A 22,879-nucleotide genomic window follows, 5' to 3' on the forward strand; every position below is an offset into this window, starting at 1 on the left:
GACATCCACACAAGTATCCACAAAGGCCTCTATTGCAGACATAAGAGCTATAATTAAGACATAAATTCCAGCCATTCTTTTATTTTAGTTAATCTACTTTGAGATATAACAGGGAGGTGACTAGAATAAGAAACTAGCCACCTGTGTTATGTGCATTTTTACTATTAATACAAATTTGCAACTGGTTAAGGATTGTAAGTGAATCTTCAAAAAAATGCAGTATAGAACTATCAAAACCAAAATGACAATGCAGTTAGATTAAGGCTCAAATGTCAAAGATTCATAGCAAATAAAAAAAAGGTGAAAACCACAGAATTTCACACAACATGAGCAATAGTGGTGGTAGTAGTGGTAGTGGTAGTACTTGTTTTCCTATTGGTCAAACGGGTCGACGTTACATCTGATTGGCTGATACCATTGTCTGTTATTCATCTATTCCCGCCCCCTCTGCCAGCGACTTCCGCTTCTGTGTCATACCCAGGCTACTCAGCCTAGTCCTGCTCATCGCTCCGGACTTGTCAAAACATTGACCCTCCATCACCGCCGAGGTAAGACGAGAGGCATTTCACTGCTCTGTTCCCGGTCCACTGTTGCGTTTTCAGTTCTTTCGATTCTGCTTTGCCGTTTGTGCTCAAGGGAGAGGGCTAACTACGCTAGTTAGCCTCCTTTTTTCTTATAGCCCGCCCGCTAACGTTAACGCTAGCTGTCAGAAAGCTCCCTGATGGACTGTCAGACTTGAGACTGTCAGCTTGACGAGTCAAGTTAAGGAAAAACTGTAACATTAGCCCACCTTTAATGACACTGTTTCCCCTTAAAATTGTTGCTTAAATTATGTTTGAAGTTGGCAAACTAGGTCATTGGTTGGACTGTTTGCGTTGTTAGCAAGTTGAAGGTAACGTTAGCGTATTAGGGATGTGGTCCTCTTGGCACTTAGGTACAGAGTAGGGTTTTCTTGTCAATTAAAATTTCATTAGCAACTCAAAACACGACAGTTTACCGATCTTCCAATTTTAAAGTACGAGCAAGCAATACCAGTAAGTTGTCAGGTATGATACTATGATAGTACTGCCAGTTAAAATCTGCTCCTCTCCTCTCTCCTAAGTTAAACTGCATGTTTCCTAGTGTAATGAAGATTTCTAAAAGGACACCTGGTTCGCCATCAACTGCAATTGTTGAAAATTTAAGCTAGGTGTTGATTAAAGTTACCTCCTATTGCTTTTTTTACTTAGCAAACAGTGGGAATGTTCTCCTGCCTGTTTGGCTTCTGTCTGCATCCATCACCATGTACATCTGACTCACAGGAAAGAGTATAAACTGAGCTTTGTCTTTTAAGGTTAGTGTACTGTAGGTCATTGGCACCAGCGTTTACTCTGACACAGCAGGCTGTTTATCTGCTCTTGCTGATAGACATATCCCTTGGACTCAGATGATGTACTGCCCTGTAATGGTTATGATGCCAGAAAATCGCTCACACAAATAAAGAAAACGTGTTCATAAATGTTGTCGACCCCCAACTGCTAACTGCTGTTACTGGGAACACTGCCTTAAAACAACAATGCAGACAAATTATGTAGACTTAAGGACCTGTTTTTGAGGTTTTGGGCCTGGTTATATAAACAGTATATATATATCTTTTGTAGCTAAATCAGTGATCATTGATGTGTAGAGTTGGGTATTGTTACTGATAGTTGTACCGATACCAATGCTTATCTGCCGATTGCCTATCGCTACTACTTTCTATCTCCTATCTCCAAAGTGTTCGTTTGGACATTTTGTTAACTGATTCAAGGGTGTGTTATGTGTACATAACATATGAATTTCATACATGTACCTATATTCTTCTGTAATTTAATGGGAAGTCCACCAGTTCACAATGAGCCCTTTGTCCGTAAATGTTATTAAAATTACAAAGTTACCATGACTTCCTTTAATTGTTTTCACTGACATGTAAAGAGAATTAATATTGATTTATTTACTGTCTGTTTCTATAATTGTGTTTCTGAAAAAAGTTTCTTATTTTATCCATCCCATTTATACATTTTCTGCATAAATTGGTTATGAAATGGGATCTGATCCATACCAAAGTCACAAGTATACAACAAACTAAGTATTACTCAGGTGATGAAACACAAACAATCATAAAATTATCTTTTATGCCTTTACTTAAAACACATTAAACAGACAGAGTGATGGTGGGGTAAAAGTAATTGAAACTGTATTTTAATAACTAGTTGAACCCCCTTTTTCAGCCATAGCCTCAAGCCGTCCAGGAAGAATTTTGTCCATTCTTCCTCACACAGTGGCTTTAGCTCAGCCATATTCCTTGGGTATCTGGTGTGAACACCTTTCGTTGAGGTCGTTCCACAGAATGTTCATTGGGTTTAGGTCTGGGATCTGACAGGCCCACTCCAAAAGGTGGTATTTTGTGTTTCTGAAGCTATTCATAGCTTCAGAAACCTTGATAAACTTGGGAATTTATTTCCCCAACTGCAGTAGCAAGTGCAGTTCCAGAGGCAACAAAGCAACCTCAAAAAATGATGCTTTCTCTGTGTACTTTGTTGTACTTGATGATTTCATGTTTGTACACTGTTCTCTTTTTTTAACCTTTCGTAGTGTTGTGTATTCTTTCCAAACAATTTGACCATTGTTCCATCTGGCCATAAGACATTTTCCTGGTAGTGGTAAGTTGGTCATCGGCAAACTTCAAACTGCAGTGTTTTGTTTGGAAAGCAGTGGCTTTCTTGCCATGGAAATGTCTGTTCAGCAAATCCTTCAAATTTTTAGTTGTTAATCTGGGAGCCCAGATTGTATGGAGAGTAGCTGGAGTACCAAAAAATCATCTTCATGTATAGACAGTATATAACTGTGGACTCATGAATATCTTAGCACTTTGATATTACCCTGTAATCTTTCCAGCTACGTGCAAATCAACAACTCTTGATTGTAGGTCTTCTGAGATCTGTTTATTGAGAAGCATGGCTCACATCAGCTGATATTGCTTGTAGTAGCTCTAAACTACACTGCCATTCTTGTTTTTCTGATTGTACTCAAGGTTTGCTAACACCTGACACCAATTTATGTTTAGTGACATGAGAAGCCTTTTGTTTCACTTAAGTTTTACACCATTTATCTGTAGATTTCACTGAACATTGTTAAGTTCTAGTTTGAAGTTGAAAGAGGACACCATCAGTTTTTATTGCTTTATTACACACCTAAGCAAACAAATTTATCTTGAATTACAACTGTTGTCATTTTGTTGTGTTTTCCTCCCTAAGGCGCCCTAATTAACCCCTTAGTCAGTTGCTATGGCGATGGTCTCTGTTTGAAGCACTGCTATTGGACAGCGTTACTGTCTGCAGAACAGCAGAGTGAGGCAGTTATTCATAGATGAGATATTTCTGTTTTTTTTTTTTTTTGTTAGTTTTTTTGTCTAGCTTTGTGTCTGCTCTGTGAACATATTAAGGGATATTTCAATTGTGTAATATGTATTTTTTGAAGTCCGTGGTTTAAGTTAAGGGAACAGGAAAGAGATTTTGCAAGGCATCTCCTGGAAACCAGGTTTCAACACAGCTGAAAAGTACATTGCATTAGTGACAGGACCAACGTATGCTAAAGCAAATGTAACACCAGTACAAATTTATATTGACTGTGTGAGTATGTTTTGACTGTGTGAATCACTGAGTAGATGCTAGACAAAAAACGTTTTGTGCATCTTACACTTCATCTGCATTGTGTTGGTTGCCACGTGGGGCAAAGGCCACGTTCAAACTAATGTTAGTCTAGGTAACCATCCAGGCAACACGGAACAATACTGTATGTAAAATTTACTATAGAGAACAGGTCTGAAACAGCCATTGTATTGTTTTTCCTCTGCTTTCATTGGCTAATACTTGTAGATAGGAAGTGTCTTCAGGGACAAACAAGCCTCATAAAGAATCGCTGTCACATCAGTATACTGTCATAATTGCCTCCTATTTTTCAAAATTAAAATAATATTTATCATTCTTCGTTAAGGATAAGTTTGATGTATAGGGCTTGATTCATTTCTACTTTTATACATAGATCTATACATTTCGTAAACTATAGATTGGTCTATATAAATCTGTATAACTCTTTTCACTTTACACTTTATTCAGACCCCTGGTGGGGAAATTCATGTGCCACAGCTGCAGAGGAAAAAATACAGTAAAGGTCAACAATACTAGAAAAAAATACATGTATATGTATGTACATGTATAATATAGTAAAACAACAAAATAGGAAAGTAATAACAATATGTAAGTTGTGTAAGAAACGTTCCTCTATATAATTGTTACCCACTGATGGGGGATGTATTTTTATAATTGGACTTTTTAGTATCTCTCTTTGGATGCTTTTTAGCTGCAGCTAATGTGCTCTCCCTCTCTACTTCAAGTATGTCTTGAAGTACATTATTTTCTCAACATATTAGGCTATAAGGGGACCATGCACACATTGCAAGTATGATTTGTCAGCTTGTTGTGCATCTTGTTCTGTACTCTGTGTTTCCTGTTACAATAGAGTTGGGTGAAAGTGAAGACAGCATCAGCAAATTAGTCAGCCAGCAAGCTGAAGATGGGCTTGGTAATGTTCTCCTTTTAAATAACACCAGACAACAAAACATTTTGCTATCTGGGAGAGCTGCACTGCTGCACACACTGAAAGAATGTAAACACAATTAGTCTGGATACATATTCTATAAATTGATCTGTACAGATCTGTTTCATGTTTCTGATATTGTACGACTTACTAACCTATTGCCTTGACGCTACTAAAGCAATAAACAGGTTGAATCCTGAATCATAAATCCACTCATACAGTTTTCACTTTCAGCAGGACCACCATCTCAGCACATTAATGCAGTTAAACCAGAATTTCCCCACTGCACCACCCCAGCACATTTACAAACAATGCTGACAAAACTTGTTTTTGTGCTTGTCTTTTATTTACACCTAGTTGGGAGTGTCACCTTAAAGAGGTTTCCAGGCTAGATGCTTAGAAGCCTTCTTACCTGTAAACCTTTGTGAATGTAAGGCTCATCCAAGCAGGTTTTACCTCCTAGCAGGTATCGGTGGAAATGTGCTGACTCACACTACGCTGAATGATATTTTATGCATATATGACACTGAGTGAATGGCATCCTGCCTTGAGAATTTGCTCTCAGTTCTCAGAGACACATGCAGTAGTAACTTGGTGAACTCATGTCCTCTTCACAGAGATTAGTTTTGGAGATGTCCCCTGAAAAAATAATTAATCTAGGACTATCCTTTCTTGATCTAGGTCTTGAACTACAGTTTACATTTGGTGAAGGACTTGACCTACATATGCAGTTCAGTAAAGCTGTGTTATTTACTTTGAAGTAGTTAGTTAAGTTGTTCATGGGAGAAAGATTTGCTTAAATAACTGAAAAGTTCCTTTTGTATTCGTGTGTGTGTCTGGGTGGGTCAGTATTCTCCCTCTTGTAATTTAGTTCCTGGTCTGATGTCCTATTCCACCACCAAATGACGTGCATTACATTGCTGTTGTACTTTTGAATTTTATTTCCGTTCTGCCGAGCAGTCCTTTATGTAGCCACCGGTGTAAATCCTTCAGACCAGGATAGATGTTGTTAATGTTAGTGCTTGCGTTTTGGAGATTTCTCCCATAAGTGGCTCTGAGTAGCTGAGCCTTGTGACTGAGGTCAGTGAATTTGATTTCATACTTGAGGTCGTAATAATAAAAAGTCGCTTGTGGCCAGTTGGTGTTTGAACTCTCTCTTGGTAATGGGTCTTGTGATATTTGCTGCACCTCCATTTTCCTTTCCTCAGGCAGCACTGATGTGCCTTACTAATGATCATGTACTGTAGCTGTTTTAAAGGAGCAGTGTTTGAGAAATACGTAGAGCTGACAGTAGTCTAAACACTGATAGCCTTATGTGACATCATCATGTCACCAGGTCCAAAAAACTAAATGTGGACAAAATCTGCAACTGTATTTCAGTGTGGGAGCTCTTACAGGCTTTCTGTAAGACAACAGTGTTAGAAACTGTGAGCAAAAAAAGATGTATTTAAACACAGGTTCAGTTTGACTTTAATAACTATTCTTAATTAATTTCAACATACTTGATTGCTGAGTAGGTATCCCAGTCTTCCTTAGATAGTGAAGCACTAAAAGAACAAGGCACCAGTTGGGTGAAACAGTTTTGGTTTTAGTTGTATTACAGTCAAGTGTACATCACCTAAAACATAACGCCAGAAAATTGTCCTGCAGAGGTAACTCCTGGCCCTTTTTCTCCTCCTTTGCTCTCACAGCAAAATGCTGCTCTGTGTTGCACTCTCTGACACAGTGGCCTATCTGTGCTTCTTGTTCCACTGTTGCCTGTCATGCTGCATTCACATCCTCCCTCTTTTGCACTGGCAGACCAAACCTCTGGCATCTCAACCTTAATCCTCAAGCTATAACCTGAAGCACAAGGCTTACCAGTTTTTGTGTCATTCAGTCCTCCAGTTCTACTCTTGTCTGTAGAATTATTCCCCTTTTTGTTCCCTTATTGGTCCCTTTTTACTCAAGTCACTAAGGTTAGTTTCTACTCTCAGTTTATCATCTTTAATACTTGTTTAAATTGATTATATTATATATAATGCAATGTGTGCATGGAATGTATATTGATATTGACTTGTGGTATGTGTCTTACAGTGTTAGGTGTGTCACCTATTGAGGGAAGTATGTGTGTGTGTTTGTTTGTATGCATCATTGTGAGGACCAGCATGAATTTTTAATTTTCATTTCACAGAGCAATGTCTCTAGGCTTGGTTTGGATTGACTAGAAGACTAGATTATTGGTAATTGGAAAGTCTGATCGTAAAGTTCACTTCACTGCATTGGTTTGGTGTAACCTGTTGATTTCAAGATGTTTCAATTGATAGTAAAGCGTACTAGCATCCTGTCACACAATCGGCAGTTTGATCACCACAGTAGAAGAGTTGAAAGAGCCAGTTGTCAAAAAACTATGACTGTGACAATGTAAATTAGGAGATATTGCAGCCTGAGTGTCTAAGGAAATAATAACCCAACTAACACTACCAAGGTGGTCACTTTTTCTGGTATTTTGTCACTACTTTAGGTCTACACCTGATCTGTCCTACATATGTTTCTCCATATCTGTGTATATCCAATGGAATAAGGCAGTTTCAGATGGGGTTAGTCCAAGTTTGGAGAGGTGTGTTTATGGTGTGTGTATGGTGCCATGTCTGTCATGATTACGTAACAGCTCACAGGCTATGAGGACATAGAGTGATATGATCTGAGAGCCTGTTGCAGCCAATCAGAGTGTTCTGTCTTAGTCTGTGTGTGTATGTGAAGTTTAGAGGAAAGAAAGCATGCATATAGATACTGAAGTGCTTTATTTCAGGTGTCATTTATAATTGTGGATGATGGTGTGAGATTCAAAGAAATGTAGTCTTAAAATTCAAAGTTTCTAAGATTTATTCTCTTTAACAACAGCTGTTCCTTTAACAGGTTGTAAACTGAGCACAATCTAACAAATGAACATGGAGTTTCAATCTGTTTTGTGTTTACTGCAGGGGCCTTATGGGCAGCATGATGCATCCTTTTGCTTAATATAAAATTATCTGGTGACTCACAGTGTTGGTTTTGGCTCATATAGCTGGAAGCCGTATGCTGTTAGATTAACTTTATGCTAGCTTTAACACAGACATACTGCATTTATTATACCTCACTTACTAAATTGCTAATTGTGGTAAATAGTTCTTTACAAACAATACTGGCTGCTATACAAGAAAATGTTGGACAATTCACAGTGTTAATGAATTGAAGAGTCTCACTGGGGCAGTGGAACTAACCAGATGTTTGTGCTTCCTATTATCCTATCCTATGATCTTAAAAATTGACAAGGAAGCTTCAGTAGAGGATCATTATTCTTGGTATAAATGGATCCCACAGTTCGGAAGCAACAGTGTTGTAAAGTGTGCCTTTCAGGATGAGCAAAATGGTGAGACTGTAATAACCCATGCAAATGAGTTGGCACGTTGTTGCCACGTTATTTCTTCACTGCAGTTTTCATGGAGGCTATCCAAGATCCCATGTCGGAGGCTGAATTATAAGTGTAGCTTACACGCAGGTGTGAGTATATAGTACAGAGCAAACGAATGAAGTTTCAATAGCTGCCACAAGAAAGACCTAACAGGATTTTTTTAGACATTCACTATAACCTGTTCAGTGGTGTATGTGTTTGTGTGTGTATATGATTTCTCTGTGCTAGCTACTATTGTATGTACTGTAATCTAATATGATACAAGTACTAAAATGTCAGTGAAGTGGCATAATGCCTTGACAATGTGATGAATAAAATGGGGCAGTTATTTCATGATCATTTCCAACTGGGGCATGTGAATGTTTGTTGACGTGACAAATCGTTGTATATAGATTCTTGTTCACAGAGCTCGAGTAGACCACTTAGTACTGAGTCACTGTTGCAAAGAAATAGCCATGATAAGGGCTAGCTGTTGGCTTGCTCTTTTTTTGGATCACACGCCACCGGCACAAAAGTAAGCAATAGTTTAGGAAACCTGTGTGTATTGTCAGAAAAGGGAGACATACTTTAGAAGCTTAAATTGCCATATTTCCTTCAATCTTTATTTGATAATGAGCTGTTGGTCTTTATGGATACTTGGGAGTGACCTGGTTTATGTGGTTATAATGCCATAGGAAGCAACATACTTAGATTTTTAGATCTTCCGGATATGCTTATAGTATTAATATAGTGTATATAGTATATAGTCAGCCCCCCCTTTTTTAATTGCATCACTTTATTCAGTTTCATGGATATTTTAGACTGTAGATTTAAACTGGTCTGTAATTGCCAATAGTAAAATCTATTGCTTTATTAGTCTGCGTAAAGCTTAACCTAAAGCAACTAACTGTACTAAAATGTAAGGTTGGATATTGACTATGACATAGCTGTTACAGTACAATTTTGTACTATTCTGTCAACTTATTGATCGTGAATGTCGAGGACAAAGGTCATTTGTGTACTGAAGGCGTAACCTATCTCTGGCAAAGGTAAATGCTTTCCACTGCATAGGAGAGGCAGCGTCAGAAGAAGGGTTAGGGTTTCCCCTTAGACTGAGGATTCAACCTTCAGAAGGAAGTAAGGAATGGGTTAATTCCACAGCAGGTACGTAAATATTTTGTGCTGCTGAAACCTTGTAAATTGTAGACTATCATTCAGTATTTTCATAAAATTGCATTTTTGTAGATAGCAGCTGCTTTTCATTCAGGAATCAAAGCATGTTGACTAGAACTTCAGTATTCAGTGATGTTTAATAAACACTTGTTCTTTTAAGTACTATATGGCTGTAATAATTTCCTAGACTACATTGCAAAACCAATAAGAGGAAATAAGTTAATCTGAAAGTTACTAATTAATTAGGTCTCTAAAGCTCACTGTGTAAATGCAGAAGGAACGTTTGATGACTCATGCTGGAAATACTGCTGGTGCAAGAGGACTAAAACTGGACAAATAAATATGGGCATTAAATCATTTTATTTACATACACAAGGTTCAGAAATGCATCTGTGTCAAGGAAATACAGTGAGTTAGTAGTACAAAGCCACAACATTCAGGTAACTAACTAACTAACTAACTAACTAGTCACTCAACAGAAAATTGTTTAGCAATTGTTTGGATCATCAACTAATTCATTCATTTTAGAAGCTCAAATGTCTGCTTTTACATTCTCAAATGTGGGAATTTGAGTTCTTGTTCATTATTGAATGGGGAACTAAATATGACTTTGCACTGATGGATGAGTCAGCACAAGCAATAATGACCAATACAGAGTATTTGTCTTTACTATTTTCTGACACGTTTTCAACGACTGCTGATACACACATACCCACAGAGCTTATTTGTAAGTTTAGATAAATCAAATAGAGCACAGGATTTACATTTCTGTTAGAGACAAAGCCCCTACTGTGTGATGGCGTTTTACCTAAAACTGACCTGCTACTATGAATAATGACTAAGAGTAAGTCAACATTTGTTGTATTTGCCATGTGGGCCGTCACTCTGAAGAAAATGGAATCTGGTTCCTTTTTAGTGTTACCAAGGTCAGGCATGTGGGTTACATTGATAAGAGAAACAAGTGGATAATGATGTGTCACCATGAGTCCTTTTAATCATGAGTAGACCTAATTGTCTTATTGTGTGTCATAGTGATAAATGTGGTGAAATGGGCTAAGCCAAAGAATGAGCCAGCAAAGGGAATTCCTTCTGAAAGCTATTTGAGTTTTAATGTTGACTAATGACTGTGTGCATTTCTGTAACCATGTTACTCAGAGATACCAGGATTCTTGGGTAACCTTGGAACAAGTTCACGTGGCCTTAAGAAATCTCGTTAATGGAAATCCATGTATACATGTAGCAGACAAGTAATACGATTTCTCCTTTACCTTGGGCTTATTGAGAAAGCATGACTCAAAGATTTTAACAGTAAAGTAAAAAGAAGTTAAAGCAGGAAACAGTAAGGGGAGATAAGTCTTTGAGAGAGACACACAGACAGACACAACTCTTCTTTATATAGTGCAGTCTGTCTGAATTAAAAGAAATTACGTGGTGAAAAGGAATCTCTACTTTCATATATGTCTGGAGAATGAGCCCTGACATTGTGCAGAGTTCTGTGTTTTGTGTACTTTAGTCCGTTTGTTTTGCATTTGTGGCTCTATAGTATCTTTGAACTTAGTCTCTGCCCTGATGTGAGAGGTGGTTTGAGTCCTGAGTTTGCAGGCCCAATGTACCAAACAGAAGGTAACAAAGACCCAGAATGCTGGTCGCAGTGGTGCCCTGATTATATAACTACTGGACTAGAAAAACCCTCTGTTTGCACTCAGTGGCCCATGAGAGATAAGCTTGTTGCTCAGCCAAATTAAGCAGATTTTCAGCTGGTAGCCTAGATAGTTTGGAATGACCCTAAGCATTCTGTGTCATCTGAAATCTTGCAAGTGCTGATGACTGAGAGCTACTATCAAGAGCACTATAGTCATAACACCCAGGCATATGGCTAGTAGTTGTAGCTGTAGCCAAGGTCTGTAGGTCCAACAAGCCCTACTAGATATAAAGAAGATATGCAATATTTATTTCCCCCAGACTTTATTCTGACTTCTAACTCAAGACTTGCATATTGTTCTTTTGTCTCTGCAGGTTACTAATTTGCTTCAGGCAGCGAATCCAAAGAGTTGAACTCGGATGTTGTCAACTCTCAAGTTGCTGCTGTTCTGCTCTGACGGAAATCTCCTGGTGTCATTCTTCTGCAGTCTAAGTGTCAAACATAATTAGCATCTGATTGCTTTGGGACACTTCCTGGATATTCAAGATTGTACTACTGCTGTGGTGACACTCTAGACGGGCCTTGATTGACAGGTCTCCCTCCAGGGGAACTGTGAGGAGCCGCCACCGAAAGGAACATGTGCTAGAAGTCGAACATCTGTCCTAAACAACCGGTCAGCTTTGACTCTAGAAGATGAGCAATGAGGATGAGTTCTATGATGCCGTCACAGGTGGGTGCTAAGTGAGAGAGTTTGTTTTTGTATGTTAATTAATTTAGTAAATAAGTGCAGCTTTAAAGTAATTTTGCTATGTGTAGATTATAGGCCTGTTTTTTCCATAAGTAGAAGTCTTATTAGAATGTTGTAATTTCACAAGGCAAATATAATATTATTGTTAATAAGGTCTAATTTCCTCATTGGGGGTTATGATACTGCAGGTGGCTGCAATATCCTTAATCTGCCTGTCATCATACTGTAGTAGCATAATACCATCTAGTGGAACCTGACCTGCCTTAGTCTAATGATTAGTTCAATAATTCAGAGGGTTGTTGTCTTGCCCTCATGATCAGTAATGTCAACAACACCAAGGATTCTGTGAGGGTGTGTAGTTGTGTTCATGCCTTTTATGTTTTGCAAAAATAAGTATGGAAAAAATTATATTATTTCTGTATTTTTATGATATTCAATTATGGTGTAAAATTGGTACGGTATTGCTTATTGTTTATTTATTAATTATTTTAATGAGGCAAGGTCAACACCCATAGCATGTCATTCTTGCTATTGTTACAGTTGTGTGTAAGTGTCTGCTACCATGATAATTATGAAAACGTCTAAAGAAAGTAAATTTAATACAGGTGCTTTAACTCACAGATGATCTGTGTCCACCTGTCTTTGTGTCATTAGTATGATTATCTTACTAATCTGTTACCTTTTGTACCTTGTCCTTTGTGTTGTCTTAATATCCAATATAACTTGCCTATTTGGATAAGAATACGCAACTGCTACTTTTGACATAATACTGGCAGTTGAAGAAACATTTTTGCGTAATAACATCGATTTAGTCTATTTAAAGCGGCTATTAAGGCCCAACCTAGAGCTCGCCTCATCTCCACCCTGCAGCTGTAGATACTCACCTGCCACGTTTCATTCTGGCTACTGCCCAGATGTACCATGGGTCAACAATAGCAGATATTCCCATACACCATTACTGTTAAATCCAACTCAGTCATATGCAAGACTGCTGTTACTATTGTGCCCAGTAATTTAGCTTTGTTTGCAACATATAAAATTGAGACTGAAATCAACAGAAATAAATATTAGTGATAATGATCATAACATTTAGTTTTTTAGCCTGTCATATACATCACATTGAAACTTTAGAATTAAGTTATTAGGTTTTAAAGATACACTGCCGTGCCAGTGTAGAGGTTAGTCAGTGTAAACAGTTGCAGGCAATCAATAAAATTTGCCAGTCAAACTGAGGTGATAAGCTACTGATGCAAAACAGCATACAAATTTTTGGCATAGTCTGTGTCAGACTATAACACTAATATCTGACTTGAAACCAACCACCATTACGTATTCCTCTGCAGAGCTTTGCCTGTTGTGTAATTACTGTAATTGCTTATTTTTGTGTCCCATAGGCCTGGATTCCGATGAGTCTTATGAAGGGGTGTCAGAAGCCAGTTTCAAAGATGCCCTGGTGTTTGACAGCAGTAGTCAGAAGAACAATGGATCAGTGCTACAGGAGAACGGCATCAAGAAACACAGGTGCCACTGCATTCCTGCACCACATTCCATCTCCAGTGTTTGTATTTCTGTTTGTAGATGCACTATGTCTTGTCCAGAAACTGAAGCCTCCTAAAACCAGTGCAGTGTGCTGGGCAGGTTCACAACTACTACTTATGTGACTATAGCTCTACAGTTGACTCTTGTTTTCCCTGAATGGTGAGGGTTCCTTGATTTTAAAATGCAGAACTACAACTAACACATCTATGGTTTACATATGTTCTTATATGCTGCAGTTCTCTGATATACATATGGTAAAAATATTAAAAACATAAAGTTGAGATAGGAATAGCAAGATAGCTTATCATACATATAATATATATATGATAATCTTCAGCACATGTAAAGACAGGCATATAATTCAGCAACTGCTGGGTTCTCGGACAGTAGAATTTAATTTTAACAAAGACAGAAACTGAAAATAAGAGAAAGCAACAGGAAAGATTTAGGAGCTCCTTTAACTGCTGTAAATCCTGATGTTGTGACTCATACAGAAAAACATTTGGCTTTTGCTGCACATTTACTTCTGTTAGAGTTGGGATTAGTGGGGACGTATGATGTGGAACATTACCACTGTAGGAAAGAAAGACTTAAGGTTGTCTTTAAGTCTTGTCCATGTAAACTGATCTATTTGTAACTGTCTAATGTTATCAGAATAACATGCCAAACATGGGTTGAATTGTTTCTTACTTTGTCATGTAGCATTTCCCACACCTATCCTATCTGCATGTAGCTTTTCTGAATCTCCTGCCTTTTAGCCGACCCAACAGTTCACATGCTCGGTTTATCTGCTTTTCATTCTGAATTTCATTGCTACTAATGCACATGACAGTGATCCTGACATCAGGTGTGAGAAAATTAAATAGTTTTGCTCTTCTCATGTTTTTCTGTTTCTGTATCACAATTATCTCTGGAAATGTGTTTGTTTGGATGCCAAAGACTTGAAAACAATGGGCTTCTAAGGCATGAACTCGCGAGTGTTTTAACTTAAAGGAAGTTACTTATTAATGAAAAATATACTCCGCTACATCTGTTTGTGCATGCTCAACATTTCCCAATCATTTATTTTTTGTCATTTCAGGACGTCATTACCTGCACCCATGTTTTCCAGAAACACTATCAGTATCTGGAGTATCCTAAAGAAATGCATTGGACTGGTAAGGACAGACCAATTAAAATGTTTGTACCAGATGTAATGACATTCCTTTCAGGTATTTCTGCGTGACATTTGACCTTTAACCATCATAATATAATTACGTCATCCTGAACCCCAAAAGACAATTTCTGCCAAATTTGAATAAATTCCCTCAATGCATCCCTGACATACTAGATGAAAGTGAGGTCACTACGATCTTGACCCTTGTCCAAAGAAAACAAAACAAAAAACACTTGGAACAAGTTTTTTGTAACTATGTAGTTACTTTATGGTCCAGTGAAAAATAAATATTTCCTGTCACGTCTCACAGATCTGGCACGTCATAATTGATTATGACGTTATTATGAATAATTAATAACATGAACCAGAAGTTCTTTCAGCATACATGTATAGATATCATCACACTGCCCTTTTTATTACATTATTATTATTACTCAGTGTTGTATCAACTGATTCTGTGGTAACAGGACAAATAGCTTGAATTTAATCAGCATATTCTCATAATTAAAGTGAAATCTATACAGACTTGGTGTTTTGTGCTTTTCACAGGAACTGTCCAAGATTACGATGCCCATTGCCTTCAATGAGCCTCTAAGCTTCCTGCAGAGGATCACAGAATACATGGAACACACTTACCTCATCAACAGAGCCTGCTCACTGTCCGACTCAATAGAGCGCATGCAGGTCAGAGACACACATTAAAGCCAGCTCCAAGAAATGAATATGCAAACTTGCAGCTTACATGTGATGAGAAACACAATCATGCTTCCATGTCACGCACACTAATGTAGTCTTTAATCGTCTTCAGGCAGTAGCTGCTTTTGCTGTGTCAGCAGTTGCGTCTCAGTGGGACAGAACTGGAAAACCCTTCAACCCTCTGCTGGGAGAGACCTATGAACTCACCAGGTACACACACACACACACCTCTTTTTAAGGTGTTTTAAGGTCACCAGGTTAAACTGCGTATTTATTCTCTGTCCTCCACTCTGCCTTCTACAGAGAGGAGCAAGGTTTCCGGCTGGTATCGGAGCAGGTATCCCATCATCCCCCTGTCAGTGCTTTCCACGCAGAGAGCCTAACTGGGGATTTCGTCTTCCACGGCTCCATCTACCCCAAACTCAAGTTCTGGGGCAAGAGTGTTGAGGCCGAGCCTAAAGGAACCATCACACTAGAGCTACTAAAGTGAGTCAGACAGGAAGGCTGGTGGAGTCGTGTGACACAGTCTTCATTCCTTCATGTTATTTTATATTCCTGTCTGCTTCCCTTAAGCTTGTCCTGTTCTGTCTTCTACTCCTTCAGGCACAGCGAGACGTACACATGGAGTAACCCTTACTGCTGTGTACACAACATCATTTTGGGAAAACTGTGGATAGAGCAGTATGGAACAGTGGAAATAGTCAACCACAGGTATGTAAACAATACATACATGTACAGTGGAGTTGTTGTTTTGACCTGAACATAATGACTTTATAACTAGTGTGTCAATATATGTGGAAACAGTATGCAGTTCATTAGGGCTACACCTCTAATGAATCAAATCCATAGATTTGGTCAATAATTATTTATTCGACTAATACTTTAGTATAAAATGTCAGTTAGTGAAACGTGCCTCTCATAAAGTTCTAAAATCAAAGGCTGGATGAATATTTGTTTTATTTTTCTTTACTCAAATATACAGTTAAAATATTTTATGGGAGCTCTGTCACCCCTCAGTTGGTACCTTTGACTGAATGTGAAGGCAGTATAAAAGTGACTTCATTTACTCTGTCACAGTGTTTATTCTGATACAGACTGCAGATTGTTTGCTCACGGTGTGTCTTCTAAGCTCCGTGGATCAGTTCTTAAACCTTTATTTATCTGGGGAATCTCTGCAGTGCTTTTAACATTCTTATTACTTCCATGCTCTGTGTCACATTCACACAGGTGCACAGATTCACACCAGGAGCTCTAAGGCAAATCAGCCATGCACAGTTTGCTACCTCTAAACTTTTACTCTTTTAAGATAAGAGCCTTACATAGAATTCTGCATTCTAGTTTTCATACTGATAACCATTCATTCCTAATTATAATTAGTCTTAATGAACAAAACAAAACAAGCAAATCCAATATAGCAGGACAGGGAATTAAATTATTATCATTATTGTTGTTGTTGTTGTTGTTATTATTAAGTCACAAAACCTCAGTGAGGAGATACTAATTGTCTCTTACTAACTCCTCTTTCTTCCTGCAGTACTGGAGACAAGTGTGTGTTGAATTTCAAGCCCTGTGGGATGTTTGGAAAAGAGCTGCACAAAGTGGAGGGATACATCCAAGACAAGAGGTAGAGGTTTATTGCTACATTAACCACAGAATTTATGTTGTATGACATTTCAAAGTTTTTAAAATGTATTTCCTTTTTCTTTCTCATTACTCACCTACTTATACTTTGCCTATATTTTTTGAACTAATTGTTTCTCTTCTTTCTTATTTTCTTACACTTCTTCCTCTCCCATCTCTTTGTCTATATTATCTTCTTGTTGACTGTTGACATTTATTCTCTTTCTTCTTTTCTATTTTACTGCTTTTCAACTCTCTTGTTTCCTTATGTTCCTCATTTCCTCTCATTCGTTTACTCCCCTTTGTTCCTCCTCTGTTCTGTTTTTTTTCTCTGTCCAGTAAAAAGAAGCTTTGTGTCATTTATGGGAAATGGACAGAGTGTATGTGGAGCGTCGACCCTCAGGCCTACGAGACCCACAAGAAATCAGAGAAGAAAGACAACAAGAAGCAGAAAAATGTGAGAACAAGTTAGAAGAACAGGGGAAAGTCTTCAAATATGATAAATATTGTGCAAAGTCTTATATCAGGAATTTAAAGGCATTAAATGTTTTCTTTTTTATTGAATTTTTAGTTTTCTAAATCCTTTTGTTGCCTTTTTTACTGACCTACAATTTTCAGATTAGTTAAGATTTATTACTCTTAATTTCCTGCTGCCCACAATGTTCTGTGTGGTTTGATCCAGGTAAAGCAGCAGGCCTGTGAAGGGTGTTGCTGATTCTGTTAGCTATTCTTTGTTAGTGTGCTTTGTTATTTGTTGCAAAATGTGAATCACTTCTAATTTGAAAAGACTTTGAAGAAAGATAGATTGTGAGAGAATCTGTAGTATAGATGGAAATTGTAATTTTTGTTTTTAATGTAATGTAAGATGTGATTAAAGTTTGTGGTTGCTTCCTGTCCAGGAGGAGCTAGAGGGAGCCGAGAATGATGATGCAGACGACATGCCCGAAGTCCAGGAGACTGTTTCTGTCATACCAGGAAGCACTCTGCTCTGGAGGATAGACTCCAGACCACCCCAGTCTGCTGTGGTATAAAAATCATAATAATAATAAGCACACTTGCAGGTGTAGATCACACACCATATACAAAACAAACAAACAAACAAACAAACAAACAAACAAACAAACAAAAAACTGCTATTTAAGAAAAACACCCTTCCCAAACACATCCACCTGTAAATATTAGTGTTAAACTTTACTTCTTTTCAGAGACGCTTACTCACTAATTCCATCTCTTCTTCCCCAGATGTACAATTTCACCAACTTTGCTATGTGTCTCAATGAGCTGGAACATGGCATGGAGGCTGTCTTGGCCCCCACAGACTGTCGCTTCAGGCCTGACATTAGAGCCATGGAGAACGGGGATATAGGTAAGTAGATTTGAAAGTCTGTTTGCTTAGGCATACAGTACAGTACAGTACCTTGTCTCCCCTGTACAAATCAATTTTTAACAGAAGTATGATCCGGAGCGACAGCTGACATATTATTTAATCATTCAAGATTTTTCAGTAGTGCTTTATTTCTGCTGCCAAATGGTAGGTGTGGACACAGTGTATTGACATGACTCACAATGGGACAAACAGAATGTCAGTAATACAACAGTGCTCCCACCTGCTGGACGTGTTAAAAAACAAGTCTGTTTTACTTGATCCACAAACTCAATGACAAATACAAATACAATCTGTAGAGTTGACTTATTGTTCTTGTGCAGATCTGGCCAGTAAGGAGAAGGAGAGACTGGAAGAAAAACAGAGAGCTGCCAGAAAGGAGAGAGCCAAGAATGACGAGGAGTGGTCTACAAGGTGGGAAACGTGCACACACATAGTACCTTTCCAGTCTCTCAGCATTTAATTCAGTTAAACAAATTGTGCAATATTCCACCTGCTGAAAATCAGTATATATGTACTGTTACTACGTTAATGTCTCTATCCTGCCTCTTTATGGGCTAAAGAACATCTCATAAAAACTTTGATGTGTAAACAGACAATAAAACTCACATACTCTTCATACTTCATGCTCTTCTCTAACCTCTATTTGTAGTGTAGGTCAACATCACTACGCCACTAAAGAAATACTATACGCAATTGTGACATTTTGAGAAAAGGTGCTTATTAGCTCTCTTGTGGAGAGTTGACTGAGGAGGTTGATGCCACTCTTGTGTCTGCACATTAAACATGAAGCTACTGACAGTTGCTGGTTTGCTTAGCATAAAGAGTGGAAATCTTTTTAAAGGTAACACAATGTAGCCCTTGAACAATCAGAACCTCTGAAGCCGAGCTTTGAGCTCTTAAAATAAAAGTTGAACAAATAATGAATTGAATATTATGACTTTACAAATCAGTTAAATTGGTTACTAGAAACATCAATATATTTATAAATACAAAGGAAAGTGTCATAGCACAGTAAATCCTTGCAGATTTGTAATCTAGTGAATGTGTCTTTTAGATGGTTCCAACTAGGCACCAACCCTTACACTGGCTCCCAGGACTGGATCTACAGTGGTGGCTACTTTAATAGGAACTACCAAGACCTGCCCGATATCTACTGATTGCCTGCTAGCCTTCATCCTTCTCCTCTGCAACATGCAGTGATCTGCCTGGAGTGAAATGTTGAGAACCTACATACCCACTTTACCCTCATCTTCATCCCGCTGCTTTCATCATCATCTTTCCTTTCTTTAAAACGACAGATGCAACCAGCACAGATCTGAAAGACTTTGAACGGAGGCAAATGCCCGTCACTTCATACTGCTGCCTTCAGGTGTTTCTTTCACCATCTTCACCACAGTCTTATTCTCGTCATCTTATGATATTTTTGTCACCTAATGACCAGCAAACACGTCCTGTCTCTCTGCCCCAGCATCGTTTAGAGCACAATAACCATTCCTGACCAGTCCCAGTGGCAAGGAGTTGGGGCAGTACAACCCACAAACTCACAGGTCCAGTCTGAATGTTTAACATGTCTACACAATCAAACTCTCTCCTCTGAGGAACTGCCAGCTAAGCTTCTGGGTGGCAATATTTAATATAGTCACATATTTCGTTAATGGGTAAAAAAAAACATGAAGTAATAATCGCAGTGGTGGATTTACAGTAAGGACAAGGATGGACACCCAGTCAATTGGGGAAATCAGGGATGTGAATGCTCCTTTGACTGAAGATGGATTTTGAGGATGCGGTTTTCTTTTTTCGGGGAACATTTAAAGACTGAAACACTTATAAAATAAATATAGATAACATAGTACTCTTTAAGGAAAAACTTATAAAGAATTGCTGTTGGTGAAGTTGGTCAAATCAAATGCTAGCATGAGCTGTCTATGTGTCATACACCTAAAACATTTAGTAACCACTGTTACTCTCCCGCTTAGCCTCTCCTTAAGGTTTATGTATTGAAATAAATCAAAACACCTTCTCAGCTTGACTGAGATCTGAAAAGTCACCACGTGAGATCCTCCCAAAGTGTAACTCTGTTGTCCTAACACTTTGCTATAGATCCAGTAAATGTGTAAGATATCTAAAATGTACAGTATGTTTAGCAAGCTACAGTGCTGCTAACATAAATACACTCTGTGGATGTGTCTCGCCGCTTCTCTCTCTCTGGTCTTCAAGTGCACAGGCCAGAAATCGCTGTTGACCAGCATGTATAGGTTCAGTCTCCCACTAATGGATAATTCAATATGTGTGTGAGATTTAACCTGAGTGATCAGTTAGCAGTAGTAGTCAGTGGTTAGTCAGTTTATCCCTTGTTGGACAAATGTAATATGTAATGATGATGAACACTTGTGCACGTCGGTCTGAACCTAACCTAACTAAATTCACTCATATTCATATGACACTTAAAGCCATATCATCTACAGGAGAGAGTGGACCTGCTGTGTGAATGGTGGGAATTTGACAATGTGAACATTCAAGATTTGAATTATTTACTCACTATCATAGCATGATTAAAAACATTATTCTTGTGAGTGTAATATAATGTAACATTAAGCATTAGATAGTCTGCTGTCGGGCTGGATTGGAGGTTGGAACCTTAATTATTTACTAAATGGAGCCACTGGATGCAGGTCAGGGGGGTTCCCTGGGGTTTGTCAGAAATATATCATTGAAAGAAAAACAAACAACTGCAAATAGAAGGAAAATGTAAAGAGACGCAAAATGATCATTAATGGAAACAAAAAGAAATCAAGTCATCACAAATAAAAGTAGATCGACTACAAAGAGATGCAAAACGGCTGCACGCTGTGGCAGAATGCGTCTTTTTCAGTTTCTTGTTTATCTTGTCTCTGTGTATGTCTGCCCAGGGGCCCGTTGACTCATGATCTGACCATGTGATAGAGGATCCCGTTCCCAAATTGAACGTAGAAAAGATGGTACTCCAGAAAAGGACTGTCGGCAGCTCTGAGGACAGAGTGAAACACAACTGGGCAGTATTTTGGAGCTTAGTGTATCTTTCCACATTTTGAATATTACAAATGCATAATATTTTTAAGATAGTGGACTGTCAGTATTGTTGCCTTTCATTCCACCTGAGCAGGACATAAATGTATGTAACACATCAAGATGCAAACACCAGAGTAGTCAGGATTGGACGGGACAGATTGGACTCATGTTGATTATGTTTGTTTGGCGAATTTATATGAACGGACTTCAAACATTTGGCTCGGTGGGACGTTTTAGAGCTACAAGCTCCTCAACTTCAAATAAAATTATTGATTCAAGCATAAATACAATACACAAAACATTTCTTTCACTTGTTGCTTTTTTCTTGTTAAAGCAGATAGAAACAGTTGTGTTTTAAGGTGACTTATTCATATAAAACCCTGCTTCATCTTGTGCGTTATTGTCTCCATGCGAACTATCCTCAGCTCTTATTGTCACTTCACATTCCCTACAGAACTTTTTCCACTGGTGAAAATGAGACGTGTTGACAAAAGCAGAAAATCGCATTTTCATCAGTGCATTAAAAGCTGTAACGTATTTCACAAGACAACTCACTGCGACTTCTGTGCCTCGATATGAACAGTACGTCTGGTCTGTTATTGTTCAGTAGCTTTACATTCCTCAGCACACGTCCTCAACCTCTGTGCTAACTCGGCTCAAACAAATGACAATGTTGCCTTCTTAGTTTTTCTTAATATATTTCTACTTTTTGAATTACTCAGCACTACAGCCAGCCTTGTATCACATATTTGATCATTTTCATGTCATGCTTAGTGCCTGGATTTCACTTCCTCCTCCGCGCACCTCCTCTTTTTCATTCACGCGTATTATTTATGAGGTTTGCGACTTTGTTGAAGAATTCTGCTGTCAAACTTTATTTCTTTCTTTGCTTATGTAGCTACTTGAAATGGCTCTGACTTTTCTCTCTGTTCACTTCAACTTGAATCTGAAATGTTTTATCATTCACCAGCTTAACACCTGTACATTTGACTGTGGCCATTACATGTGTCAGATTTACTAGCCAGTGCAGCGTGCTCGTAAACACTGTGGAGTCATTGTGTTTCTGGCGGCTTAAATTCACAAGCAAAATTCACAAATACCGAAAGGGTGAAATCAACACTAGTCAAATGCTGTGGTAGAAAATTAAAGTAAACATAAGCAACAGTCTTTGGTGAAGAATAGTTTTTAACTGTAAAATAACTGCAGCTTGTGCAAGTGGCTAGTAAACGTATGGAATAGTCACATTCATCAGTGCAAATCCAATTATAAGACTAACGCTCTGTCATTCAACTAGATCTAGGTTTTTTTTTTGTTTGTTTGTTTTTGTGTTTTTTGCCTTGAGTGTTAGCTCGTTCTATAAAAATGTCTTCTGTTGAATTTTACCCTCCTGCTCTTGGACTGTATAATGTGGTTGTCGATGTTATATATGTGTACAACTATTGCACAGAGGTAATCACAAGCAAAATGGCATATTATTTTGTGCAATTGATTTATTTTTATAGTATTTAAGCCGTTTTTGGTGACAACATTGTACCAGATGTTTTATTTTGAGGTGGGGGACTGTACTGTAAGGGATCGTATCCATACCGTGGACATCTTGGTAGAATAATGAACAGGGGAAATGTCTACTAATAAAATCCTAATTTCAGTTTTTGAGCATGTCTCCTTCTTATTTAAATAGAAAAAAAGTTAACATTACATTGTATTAGTTCTCTAAAGTGAGTTATTTGATCCATATTGTCTTCAGTGAACAATCAGAACTGGATTTTGTGAATAATAGTTATGAACATAATGACTTTGTTAAAGGTTGTATTTAACAGTCCAATATCATGGATTTCTTG

General features: G+C 38.1%; 1 protein-coding gene across 1 annotated transcript; it reads left to right on the top strand.

Moving 5' to 3' along the window:
* Positions 1 to 457: 457 nt before the first annotated feature.
* On the top strand, positions 458 to 22,686 carry LOC113166768 (oxysterol-binding protein-related protein 2-like). Its single transcript, XM_026366916.1, has 14 exons — positions 458 to 548; positions 11,219 to 11,574; positions 12,987 to 13,113; positions 14,213 to 14,288; positions 14,837 to 14,971; positions 15,096 to 15,193; positions 15,287 to 15,469; positions 15,587 to 15,694; positions 16,518 to 16,607; positions 16,943 to 17,060; positions 17,503 to 17,628; positions 17,846 to 17,969; positions 18,311 to 18,401; positions 19,045 to 22,686. The coding sequence occupies exons 2-14, from the start codon at positions 11,538 to 11,540 to the stop codon at positions 19,145 to 19,147; spliced, it is 1,416 nt and encodes a 471-aa protein (XP_026222701.1). The 5' UTR covers positions 458 to 548; positions 11,219 to 11,537; the 3' UTR covers positions 19,148 to 22,686.
* The last annotated feature ends 193 nt before the right edge of the window (positions 22,687 to 22,879 follow it).

The sequence above is a fragment of the Anabas testudineus genome, chromosome 7, assembly GCF_900324465.2.
Source record: "Anabas testudineus chromosome 7, fAnaTes1.2, whole genome shotgun sequence".
Lineage (NCBI taxonomy): Eukaryota > Metazoa > Chordata > Actinopteri > Anabantiformes > Anabantidae > Anabas > Anabas testudineus.